Source organism: Grammomys surdaster, unplaced genomic scaffold (genome assembly GCF_004785775.1).
Source record: "Grammomys surdaster isolate TR1022 unplaced genomic scaffold, NIH_TR_1.0 354, whole genome shotgun sequence".
Taxonomy (NCBI): domain Eukaryota; kingdom Metazoa; phylum Chordata; class Mammalia; order Rodentia; family Muridae; genus Grammomys; species Grammomys surdaster.
In genome coordinates this window covers 563088-575882 of record NW_021604773.1, presented here as the reverse complement: position 1 = coordinate 575882, position 12795 = coordinate 563088, and the positions used below count along the sequence as shown (strand labels likewise).

The 12795-nt window shown below is 48.8% G+C and overlaps 1 protein-coding gene and 1 long non-coding RNA gene across 10 annotated transcripts in view; one reads left to right on the top strand and one right to left on the bottom strand.

Moving 5' to 3' along the window:
• Zc3h4 (zinc finger CCCH-type containing 4) overlaps positions 1-11310 on the bottom strand; it is a 37435-nt gene extending 26125 nt beyond the window's left edge. For 2 of the 9 annotated variants that reach the window (XM_028779496.1, XM_028779500.1), the window contains exon 1: positions 8433-8605. In XM_028779496.1, the coding sequence (XP_028635329.1) occupies positions 8433-8596 (164 nt within the window). In that variant the 5' untranslated portion in view covers positions 8597-8605. Of the gene's footprint in view, positions 1-8432; positions 8606-9372; positions 9393-9645; positions 9751-9910; positions 10077-10883 lie in introns of those variants that run through there. The other 7 variants (XM_028779499.1, XM_028779497.1, XM_028779502.1 and 4 more) reach the window with 7 other exon arrangements.
• LOC114631207 overlaps positions 10772-12795 on the top strand; it is a 2596-nt gene continuing 572 nt past the window's right edge. Inside the window, exon 1 of the long non-coding RNA XR_003712927.1 lies at positions 10772-11905. This is a non-coding gene — a long non-coding RNA (uncharacterized LOC114631207). The remainder of the gene's footprint in view (positions 11906-12795) is intronic.

Sequence of the window (12795 nt, the reverse complement as noted above, 5' to 3'; positions counted from 1 at the left end):
TGGTGGTCCATGCCTTTAATCCCAGCACTCATGAGGCAGAAATCTGCCTCTGCCTCATGAGTGCTGGGATTAAAGGCACGGAGTTTGAGGTCAGCCTGATCTACAGAGCGAGTTCTAGGACAGTTAGGATTACATGCATATGGTCTCAAACAAAATCCTTAATGGAGCCCACAGCCACATTCTCAGGTGTGCCTTTCCTGAAGTGTTCTCTTTCTCTTACTCCTCATGTGTAAAATCTGTATTAAAAATGTCTTTTGGTAAACTCCAACTCTGTGTTGGAGATCTGGGTCATCAGTGTTCACTGATCTTCCCGAGGCTGTGAGATTCCCAGCTCCCATGTGGAACATAACTATCTCCAGAGGAGCCACTGGCCTCTGCTGGCCTCTGTGAGCATCAGCCACTCACGTGGTGCACATACATTCAGGCAAAACACTAATATGCATAAAATATAAATCTTTAAATATTTAGTTCTTAAGAGCTTCAAGCCTGGGCTGGAGAGATGGCTCAGCGGTTAAGAGCACTGACTGCTCTTCCAGAGGTCCTGAGTTCAATTCCCAGCAACCACATGGTGGCTCACAACCATCTGTAATGGAATCCAATGCCCTCTTCTGATGTGTCTGAAGAGAGTGACAGTGTACTCACATACATGAAATAAATAAATAAATCTTTAAAAAAAAAAAAAAAAGAGCTTCAAGCCAATTGTGAGAGCTTATGCCTATAGTCACAGTACTTGAGAGGCAGGAGGACAACCATTTTGAATCCAGCCTAGACTATACATAGCAAGACACTCACTTTAAAAATCAAAAAGGGTGGGTGGTGGTGGCGCACACCTTGAATTCCAGCACTTGGGAGGCAGAGGCAGGATGATTTCTGAGTTCGAGGCCAGCCTGGTCTACAGAGTGAGTTCCAGGACAGCCAGGGCTACACAGAGAAACCCTGTCTTGAAGAAACAAACAAAAAAAAAAAGGTGGCTCTCCCAAAAACACATCACTTGGGGGGGAAAGGGGGGGGGGATGACAGACTAGAGTTGGGAAACCTCTCTCTGTATTGCTTTCTGTACCTTAGGGTCCTGTGGAGTCAGAAGGCAGTCTGCACTACTCACTACTGACATCTGTAGCTCCATGCTGAACCCATGCTTGCCTCCTCTCATTACCATGGGCTTTATTGCCACCCCCATTTTACAGATAAGCAAACTGAGGCTAAGAAATGGGAAGGAATCTGCCTATAGGATCACAGCAAGAATCAGAACTGAAAATGGAAACCAGGACTCTGACCCGAAAGCCCAGCTCTTTATCGCTAGCCTTAAGAGAACTAGAAATCATCTGTATAGGGAATAATTTATTAAACAAAATAAGCCATATGTATATGAAATGGATGAAATTTGAGATGAGATGGTTTATCAGGTAAAGGTGGAAGGGGAACCCTCTATCAGATCAGGACAGCTTGACTAAAATGAGACACTGTCTTGGGGTGGAAGCGATACAAACCCCAAAAGAAGAAATTCCAAGTTCCCCAAGGAAATGGATACTTGTATTTTACAAGCTGCAGCCCCCACACTGTGGTTCATTCAATCACAAGTCAACTTCACAGAAATCTCTAAAAAGCCAGCCCAGAGGAACCTCCCAGAAACAAAGTTGCCATTTCCTCTGTGGGAGTAGTTACTGTCTGACTCCCACCAGTTGGCAACCAGCCCAGAGCAAGAGGCCTCTGCAGATACAAGGCTCTTGTAGGAGATAAATCTACGTAACTATCACACTCTTTGCTAAGCCATAAGGTACCAGCTGAGGAGCTTTGGATGGCTCAAAGCCAAGGCCCCCTCATTTCTATTACTCAGAAATATCTACCTAGTTTGAACAAAAACCTTGCCTTACACTTTTTTAGGGGAATCAATATTGCCACCTAACAAACTGAACATGAAACATGCTGGAGAAGCACTGCAGTACTCAACTATATTCCCTGCTTTTGTATGACCATTTTTATAAAGATTTTTATTTATGTGCACGTATATATGCCTGTGCACATCTGTCTATGTCTGTGTGAGGTACCATTGGAGGCCAGAAGGTGGTAGACTCCCCAGTCACAGGTGGTTGTAAACTACCAGATAGATGTGGGTGCTGGGAACAGAAGTCAGATCCTTTGGAAAAGCAGCAAGCACCTTTAACCACTGAGTAAGGGCTGGTTTTGGTGTCTGTTTTTGTTTTGTTTTGCTTTGTTTTGTTTTAGGGGGGTGAGAAACAGGGTCTCTCTGTGTAGCCCTGGCTGCCCTAGAACTCACTCTGTAGACCGGGCTGGCCTCAAACTCAAGAGATCTGCCTGCCTTTGCCTCCCCAGTGCTAGGGTTAAAGGCATGTGCCCTATGACTTTGGATTAGTTCTCATAAATGAAAATCCCATCCATGAGGCTGGGTATATAGTTCTGCGGTAAAGCACTTATCTAGAACACTCTTCAGTTCAATCCACCTCAAAAAGGAAAAACCTATCCATCCACGTTGTAGTTGAAAAGCTTGGGCCTGGGTCTCTACATGCTCAGGAGTAGAATACAGGCTAACTGAACCTCTGAAGGCTGGGAGGCTGGCAGTGCTGCCCACCTCTGCAGGACCTACACTCCCCAGATGCTCCTGTAGAAGCATACTATGGCCACTCTGTACAAAGGCCAGCATACCTGGTCAAGGGCCCCAAGTATATGCTGTCATTTTTTCCGCAGGCCACATGCTCCCTGTCTCAATTTCTCAGTTCTGTTGCTACTAAGGATAAAACAGGTATGGCTGTGCAGATAAATTCAGCCTACAAAATCTGACTTGGGACAAAGGCAATAGTCTGCAGAGTCCTAGGCTAGACAAGCAGTTTTAAAATCTCTTTCTTTTTCATTCTTGTTTGCAGTATTGGAGCTGAGAATGAAACCTAGGGTTTCCTACATGCCAGGCAAGCAAAACACCACTGATACACACATACCTAGTCAGTACTATTTTATATTTCTATCTTGACAGGATCTAGCTAAATTACCCAAGCTGGCCATGAGCCTGCCTTAAATTCTAGGGAAGGCAGGACTCTAGGGTTAATCATCATGCCAGGCTCAAACTATCTGCCTTTTATCTATACCTCCTTTACATTCTGTGTAAATATAAAGAAGTTTCATTTAATTACATTTTCTACCCTCTTCTGGAACTCTTCAGAGAGTTCTACAGAGTGAGTTCTAGAAGACATGTTTGTCTAATATGCAGACATATCAATACATAATGAGCTTCATAGCCCAGAATGAGCTTATCAGTTGGGTACAGTGATGGTTGTCTTTAATCGCAACCTCAGGAGACAGAGGCAGGCAGATTCCTCTGAGTTTGAGGTCAGCCTGATCTTTATAGCAAGTTGAGAACCTGAGTCAAAACAACAGAAAATGTACTATATCACATTGTACTTGAGAGGTGGAAGCGGAAGGACTTCTTCAAGTTTAAGGCCAGCCTGGACTATAGAATGAGAGCCCATCTCAAAAGATTGAGAGAAAGAGAGACAGAGATTAAAGGGATGGCTCAGTGTTTAAGAGCACTAAGTGCTCTTTTAAGCAGTTTCCAGACCCCAGATATATAACTTCAGTTCCAGGGGTTCTACAGCCTCTGGCCTCTGGAAACACCTGCACTAATGTACACATGAGAACACACACAAATACACACACACTTTAAAATAAAAATAATCTAAGACAGTGCAGGGGTGGAGGGTGGAAGTACTGAAGTACTTACTGTAGCAGACTCAGGGGAGTACACTGGGAGAAACAGCATCTGTCACATACAGTCCCCACATCGAGCACTTTTTGTGACTCCATCTTTTTTTCATTTCCCAGCAAATGCTCAGATTAAGGAGCTAGTATGGGAAGCCTGCACCAGGACCTGATAGTTATCCTTTGGCTTTTCTACTTATAGAGGTAACAGCTGTGCTAAAACTCAGACCTAGCCTTAGAAAGCCAAAGGACACAGGGACACACACCTGTAATTGTGGCACTTAGAAGGCAGAAGCAGAAGGATTGCCACACATTTGGCCTCAGCTTGGTGAGCTACCCAGTCTTCTATGCCAGCCAGGACTACTGTGTGAGACCCACTCTTGTAAATCCAGCAAACCAACAAATACTAGGGGCTAGTCAGCCATGGGGGGCGCATCTGTGATGCTTGCACTCATAAGTCTAAGGAAGAGCATTGCTTAAGAGTTGGAGGCCAGGCTGGAGAAATGGCTCAGTGGTTAAGAGCACTGACTGCTCTTCCAGAGGTCTTGAGTTCAATTCCCAGCAACGATATGGTAGCTCATAACCATCTATCTGTATTGGGATCCGATGCCCTCTTCTCGTGTGTCTGAAGACATCTACAGTATATTCAAATAAATAAAAATAAATCTTAAAAAAAAAAAGTTAGAGATCAATATGGATTAAACTGTGAGACCTTGCCTCACAAACACAAAGTAGAGTAGCCATCTAGCAGGTGCAAGGCCTACAGTTTCTCCCCTAGTATCCAAACCAAAACAGAAATGTGAAACATTCCTGTTCCAAGCAAAGGGCAGGACAAGCCTAGCTGCTCAATAAACCTAACTAACTCTTAGGGACTCAGCCAAATTACAAGGGGCGACCGATCCTGGAGTTTAACAGACCTGGCCCTCAGAGGTTCGGGCCACGAAGGGTTTGCTGAAGCAGAGCAAAGGGGAGGGAGTAGGAATGGAGTTGGCTTTGGATCCCCAGCTTCCTGATTCTCAGGGGCCAACCTCAGCTTGGGATGCTGACTCACTCTATTCTAACTGCAAAAGCAAATGCATGCCAGTACACTGGGCATTGGCTCAAGACAGCTGGACCATTTTACCATCTATACCAAGCACTGTTAAACAAGAAGTGCCACAAGATGGCTTCCATCAACTTTAGTCACCACCAGGCTCCTTTTAAGAAAGCTGTCCAGAACCTGAGAGGTCCAAGATGAGTGAACTTCCCTCAATCAGACACATCCTGCTTCTGTTTACACACAGGACCACCAGTGTTCTATTTAGAATTTCTCCCAGTAAGGATTGAGGCACTGGGCGGCAGCCACTGTGTCGGTGCTCTGCAGAGCCCATTGGAATGTGATGACCCTGAGGAGTGAGCACTGGTGCTGGAGGACACCAGCCCTGGACAGCAGTAGCTGCTGTCAAATACCCACACTGTTCCTTCACATCCTGTTGCCATCACCAGTGTTCAGAGATGTCACCACTTGCCTGACAAACGGGGCCGAGTCACCAATCAACACAACCGAAGCAGGGAGAATAGAGTAAGACTGTCTGTTAGGAGGAACATTCTGGCCAGGAGAAACAAGCTCCTTACTCCCAGCAGACAGCCTGCATCCTAAGGAAACACTCTATGATGATGTAGCTGTAACTAGCACCAACCAAGAGGCTGTGTCTTCATTTCTATCACACCAGCTGAGGACGACCTCGACGGGCAGTGTGCCTGAGACTGACTCTGAAACACTCCGCCTCACTGTGGCACAGCACTACACAGTCTCAACTGCTGCACTGTCTAACCGCATCTACAGCACTCACAGACGCAACGGCTTCCTAGCAGATGAGGCCTCAAAACTTGGAAAGCCAGAGCTGGAAAGTTTGCCTTAACTTATCCAAACAGGCAGCTTGCCATAGTCTATGAGGCCTTAATTATGTAACTGACTCTAGACCATTTCCTCCACTACCTCTGCCAATGAGCAGGCTGCTCCTCCCAGGCCTTTAAAGCAGTCAGCAAGTAACAACTGCCAGAAAGTTGCAACCTTCCTGTTTGCCTGTTGTGCACCCCAGCAGTGGTGAGGCACAGCCATGAGCCTGGCTCAACTCCAGCCATATCACTTAAGATCCCATGGCAGGCAGAATCAGCCACTCTGGTACAACTAGAAGAGTCCATCCACAGAGACCACAAGTAGGTTTCCTGAATTTGGTTTGACTTAAAGCTATCCAAAAACCTAGAGGCAGATTAATCAGTGACTTTCAACAGAGGCATTCACTGGAAACGGATCCCTAATCCTCAACCCCATGAAAAAGGTTTCTAGGGACTCAACAGTCCCCCAACCTTCCCATCCCTGCCACAAAACAAAGTGGAGAATCTGACCTGGTAACAAGCCAGCCATAGGGAAGAGCAACGGGCAGGACAGGAGGCCGTGCCAGGGCCTAGGAACCTGTCCTAGGGTTCAGCTGTACGGGAACAAACTCCAGAGCCCCACCTTCCCCAGGCAGAGCAGCCAGGACAGCCTGCCTTCCCAAACAAATTCCCTTTAGGATAGGTCTTAAACCACAAGGATGATTTTCTTTACTCCAGAAAGGTCTGTCTTGTCAAAAAATCAAAGATCTAAACCTCAGAGTGAATGAAGGAAAGCCCTTAGAAGACAGACTAGGAGTTAGAAAGCCCATATGCTGAATGATTATCTTCCTCTCTGGTGGAGTAAACTTGGAGAACTGGGGCTGGAGACTCTGCCTTGGAGCATCTAGTGTCATGGTCAAAGCCCATTCTGCTCCTACTGGGAGATTTTGACTTACTTTCAAATGACAACTTTCATCCAGAGGAAACAACAATTTCCAAGGTTACAAAGTATATAATTTGCTGTTAAAATCAGGGATTCCCAGCGACACCCTTTTCTTTTGCTTTTGCAACATCCATTAATTTCATTAACTAATACTGGTACATCAGTTTAGGGAGGAAAAAAAAAAAAGGTAGTACTGTGACATTTCAAAAATACGGAACACCTAAACACAAGTAACATTGGAACTCCTTTGCCAACAAAAATAAAAAAACAAAAACAAATAAATCCTTGCAGGGATATGTCTGAGAGCTTTTTTAAATGTTTGGAGGAAATATTTTCATGTTCAGCAAAATGACTGCTAAATTTTCATTCCCCAAAGGAATCCCATTTCCTAACATTTTATTTTTAAAGTTTAAATGGTCTTTTATAACTTAGTAATTCTAAACACGTGGAATGGAAGGGTTATCAGCTGACACTGTTTCTGCTCTGAGCTCCTGGAGGAGTTTTACACAAGATGGGAACCTTCAAATGTTTTTTCCAGCTGACCTAGCGCACTAGATAGTGTGTTGCGTTCGTGCTTTAGACATTTTGTTCGGGAATGCTGTACGTTCTGGAAATATCTTCCTCAAAGAGCTGACTTTACATCAGACCACCATTGCATGGCAGTTAAAACTGTGACTGCATTTAAAGGAATAAAGCAAGTGGCCTGACAAACTGCGGCTTACAGGGTCCTCAAGTGCAGATGGACATCATTTCCCCTAAGAACGCAAAGAAGGAACAGGCTCCTTTGGAAGGACTAGGCTTGTGTGAGAAAGATTTCCTAACAAAGTACTCCAGGGACCAAAAGTGGGCCAGGGGGACAATGGAACTTCAACGTGTTTTTGTCTTTTACAGAAGAACTTATGCTTGTAAAACACATCAGAAGGACAGCGTTAGGTCCTGCAAGCCATTGCTGCTGATTTCGTTGATGTTTAACTTGTATGTGTAGGGTGAGGGGGACTGAGGACAGGACATGTTCTCTCCAACATGACTGGGCGTGGGACACGTTTTACATCGACTTTTCACAGTCAGGCATGTGCTTTTGAACAAAGAGCAGTGGAGACAGGAGAGATCAGGGTTTGACACAGTTTACAGATACATTTTGTGCTTAGACAGTACTTTACAAATGACTTGCTCCATTTAAATGTCTATCACCGAAAGTAACATTTGAGTAAAAAATATGGAAAATGGGCCTGCTTGCAACAGTCTTTTCTGGGAGGGCAAGGGGGTGTGACTTTAACTTGAATACAAGTATAAACCAAATTCTGTAAGCTTATCCCCTCCAGGGGGACTTGAAGTAGCCACTTTCACATGAAGGCTGGGGACAAAGCAACGGATGAAAATAGAGGGACACCAAGGGTCTGAAAATATACTGGGCCTTTTCCATGGATTTTTGTCATGTTACAGTAACACTTTTTTTTTTTTTTTTAAGAAAACTGTGTACATCGAAATTTTAAAAATTAAAAACACTGAAAGGATGTGCAAGTCTAAAAGGGCTCAATAGATTAGAATCCTGATTTGAACATAATAGATCTACTCTCAAGCATCGCTCTGGTCTAAAGGCGAGGAGTAAGCAGGCAGGAAGGGACGAAAAGAGGGAGATAATTGAATTACTCAATAAAAGAGGCTACTTACCATCCCAACCCATTGTAAGACATACACTTCTGACATAAGAGAACTCCTTAGAGGTCGGATAAAGCTCGTAAGCACCTTTGAGTAAAGCACCTGCCCCCGAGAGGGCCTGGAAGCCCAACGTGGGCTTAGCGAACAGACCTCCGCTAATCTGTTTATTTCCTTGAACTGTAGTCTGGCTGCGAAGGGCTGCGATTCCCAGGACGATACATTTAATTAGAACAAAACAGAAAAAAAAATTGTAAAAAAAGCTCACCAAACGGCTGCACCTGTGTCTTTGAATGTGGGTGGCATTTCTTTTAAAAGGCAAAGGAGGGTCTGTGAAGGAGAAAGGGAGAACAGGAGGTGGGAGTGGGGAGAAAGGGCTGAGACCCATGTCTGAAGGGGTCCTCTGCGGTTCCTTAGGCGGCTGTGAGGCATCTGTCTAGTGCATTCTCCACCCTACCCCCACCCCTGCCTGCAAGACTAGCTTTTCTGTTCCCTGAAACCGACCTTTCTATTTTCAAACCTACTCACTCCAGCCTCCAGGAGTCAGCAAACCATGTACCCCATATCTTTCGGCTCCAGCAGGGCAAAAATGGCCCCAAACCTCATCCTCAAAACGCGCGGGGCTGGTCCCATTCTCACCCGCCAGAGAAGGGCGTGGGGAACCCATTTCGCACTTAATAAAAGGACAAGAGGCGCCACAGTTCACATCCTGCCAAAGTACAAGGGGAGGTCTCCTTTGCTCCCGAGGGAGCGATTGCACCCTATTTTGCCCCAAAGAAGGGCGATGCCCGGGAGAAAGCGGTGGCCAACTTCCTCTACCATCTAATGCAGGAAAAGCAACCTTCACACAACCCCCCCCCCCCGCCAGCAAAAAAAAAAAAAAAAAAGACTTAGGACTAAGGACCCTCCACCACTGTCACCTACCTACAAAAAGAGAGAGACTCGGAAAAAAAAAAAGGGTTTCCAAAAAAAGTCAGGGGCTTTCATCAAAGGAGCTGGAAATGCACCCCTTACCTGCCTGCCTTCTAGGGAGTAGTTAGAAAATACCTCCCGCCAAAAAATTAAAAGTGCACGAGAGCCCCCATCCTAAGGAGCCCTCCTTAGAACGAAAGAGCAAAGGCTGATCCAAACCCCCACTTTCTGCCTCCGTTAGACTCGGGTACCTATCCAAAATGGACAGGGTATGCCTCCCCCAGGAGAAAGGATACTGTAGGGGATTGGGAAGACCCCCAACTCCAACCCCCTAAGAGAGGAGCTGTAAGCTGGAGATCCCCCTAAAACAAGAGAATCCGGGGGGCCCCTCCCCCAAAAGCCTTCCCCGAAGCCAGGCGACAGGCCGCTGACGGCCAGCTCCGGGAGCAGGGGCGGCCGAGGAGGCTGATGGGCCTCGGCAAGCCCACCCCCTTGGCGGCCCGTGCCCCGGGCGGGCGGACGGACAGACAGACCGGCGGGCGCGGGGGGTCCGGGGGGCGCCTCCTCACCTTCCCCTCAGCATGGCGCCCAAAAAAAGACAGAGCGAGAGCGAGGGAGAGCGGGCGAACGCCGCGAGGGGGGGCAACGCATGAGGCCGGGAGAGAAAGCGAAGCGAGAAAGAGCGAGCGAGCTAGAGACACCCACCGACCCCGCCCTTCCTCCTCCTCCTCCTCCTCCTCCGCGGCCCGGCCCAACATGGCGGCCGTCCCCTTCCTCCTCCTCCTCCCCCCCCCCCACGGGGGACGCTGCCCGGCCCAGGCCGGGGGGCCTGACCTGTCGTCAGGGAGCGGGAGGCGGTGGTGGAGGAGGTGCGGGGTGGCCGCGCGGCCGTCGGGGGAACACGGAGGAGGCGAAGGCGTTGATGGCGGCGGTGGCGATGGCGGCGGTGGCGACTCTGATGGCGGCGGCGGGGGGGTCCCGGGCACGGCCTCCATCGTTCCTTTGAGGGGGAGGGGATGTTAATGCACGAAAAAGGACTGCTTGGGCGTGGCGGGAGGGGCACACTTCAGCTCTCCGGGGCTCCTGATGGGAATTGGGCATATATAGAGATATATAGTATTTTTTTCGGTTTCGGAATCACCTCTGAGCTGACTTCCACGTAGGCCGCGAGGCCTAGGCCCCGGCAAGGCCGCCCGCCGCCTGCTTTCTCCGCAGCCTGGCCCTGAGGTCACTCGCTCACGGGCACGGGACCCTCATCGGGACGAGAGGTCCCCTTCCGCCACACACGCACACACACGCGCGGGCCCCCAAGGCCTGAGACCCGGGGGGACACGGACACTAGTGGGTGGTTGGGTGTAATTAGCGCGGGCCGCGCGCAACGGAGCAAGCGAAGGGAAAGGGGGGGAAAGAGGAGAGCGAGCAAGGGGATGGTTAAAAAAAAATCAGGGAGAAGAGGGAACGGGCTATGGAGACGGGCCGACTGTCTGCCCGCCCTAGATGCCCCAGCTGCCCGGCCCCCGCCGCGGTCAGGAATTCACACAAAATGGCGGCACGGCCGGGACGAGCACAGAGGCTGAAGCTGGAGGAAGGGCGTGGAGGGAGGGGGGAACTGAGAGGCCGAAGGAGCGTCACGTGGAGAAGGGCAGCGACAGCCCGCCCGAAGGCTGGCGGAAAGAACCGAAGCGGAAGGGCGAGGCGGAGGAGAGGAGACGGAAAGAGCCGAACACAGCTGAGACTAACTCGAGACTGAAAGAGCCGAAGGAGGATCTAGGTCACTGAAGCAACGTGAAGCGGATCAAAGACCCACCTAAAGAACCAAGGGTGGTCGTGGGGGTGGGACTAGAGAAGGCACGGAGAGCCGGAAATAGCCGAAGCGCTTCGGGATTGGAGAACCCCGGGGATTTGCGATAATCCGGAAAAAGCCGAAGTCAGTGAAGGGATCCCGGGAGGAGGCGGAAGTAGCCGAAATAAATTGAGCCGAGCGAATAGGAATTAGCGAATAAGCTGAACGGGTGGGGCTAGAAAGGCGATTAATTAACTCAAGGGTAAATGACTTTCAGGAACTCGCCCCAAAGCAAGCGAGAAGAGCCGAAAATTGCTAGCTTGAAGGAAGGCGGGAAGAGCCAAAAGTTTTAGGTGGGAGAATAATGGGAGGGAAAAAAATTTAACCGAAAGCCGGAGACCGGTCCCAGGAGTCGGACGTTTCCGAAGAGGGGCTGGAACAGAGGCGGCCCGGAGATGACGTCACTACATAACTCAGCCAGTGGCGTCATCCTTGGAGGCGAGAAGGGCGGGGCCGCACTGTGAGGGCGAAGTGGAAATCTTGACCGAGTTTTTAAAACACAAAAAATTTTGAAGTTCACCTCCTGCCCAAGTTGATGTTCCTACTTTATAGATAAAGACTGAACGCGAAGGCTGGAGGCTCAGTTGGGTTAAGAGCATGTGTTTGGAGCCAGGATTTGCGGAAAAGTTGAAGTTGGCGGTGCTAGCCTCTAAGCATACAGGAAACCCAAAGCTTCATCCGCAGCACCTTATAGAATCGGTTGCGGTGGCCCCAGCAGCACTCAGTGTAAAGGCAGAACAATGAGAAACTCAAGATCATCCTGACCCGCACGGCGGATAAACCGACTGCCGAAAGATACCACATTCTCTAACCTCATGCAAGAATAAAGGGAAAGACGGGATCATGGTGCAGGCAGTGACAAGGAAGGAGAAGGGAGTTGGAGCCTTCTGACAAGAGAGGAAAAAAAATTCTCATCTGAGATGCAGGAGTGGAGGTGTTATGAAATAAAATGCTGTGAGTGGTTATCATGGTGGGCCCATGCAAAGGTATGCCCCTAAGAAATTACACCGTGTGACAGATCTGCTATAAAGAGAATTTGGGGGCGGGGGGGGGAAGGGACAGGAGTGAAGGTCTGGAGAAGGGGTAAAGGCAGACAGACTGGAGCAGAGTCATAAGAAACAAAGGGCAGACAGAAAGGGGGCACCAGAGACAGAAATAGGAAGAGAGAGATCGCAGAGAACACACACATACATGCGGGGGCGGGGGAGGGACAGAGAGGGAATTGGGGTGGGTGAGCGTTTTTATCAGGAGCACACACCTGCCGAACTTGGCAGCAGGAGGTGATGGCTTAAACCATCACTAGGTACCTGGGGGCCGGACAACTGGATCTTCTGTATGCTAACATGGGGGGGGGGGCGCCTTGACACAAAACTCTTCTCAGAAACTAGTGAGCCGCTCATCTGAGATTGCTTGCTAGAGCCTCTTGTCAGGATACAATCCTTAATCTAATTTCTTTGGTGCAACCCAAAGCCTTGTATTTGCTATACAAATTGCTAGACACATCCCCAGCCTCAGTTCCTAATCTAATAGGGCTAGACTGGGCTACATAGCTCTGTCAAGAAAGAAGGATGCCAGGTGTGGTGGGACATGCCTTTAATCCTAGCACACCACAAGCAGAGGCTGGTGGATCTCTGTGGTTTGAGGTTGAGTCCAGCCTGCACTATAGAGAAAGTTCCAGGACAGCCAGAGCTGTTGTTACACAGAGAAACCCTGTCTTGAAAAACCAAAAGGGAGCCGGGCGGTGGTGGCGCACGCCTTTAATCCCAGCACTTGGGAGGCAGAGGCAGGTGGATTTCTGAGTTTGAGAGTTCGAGGCTAACCTGGTCTACAGAGTGAGTTCCAGGACAGCCAGGGCTACACAGAGAAACCCTGTCTC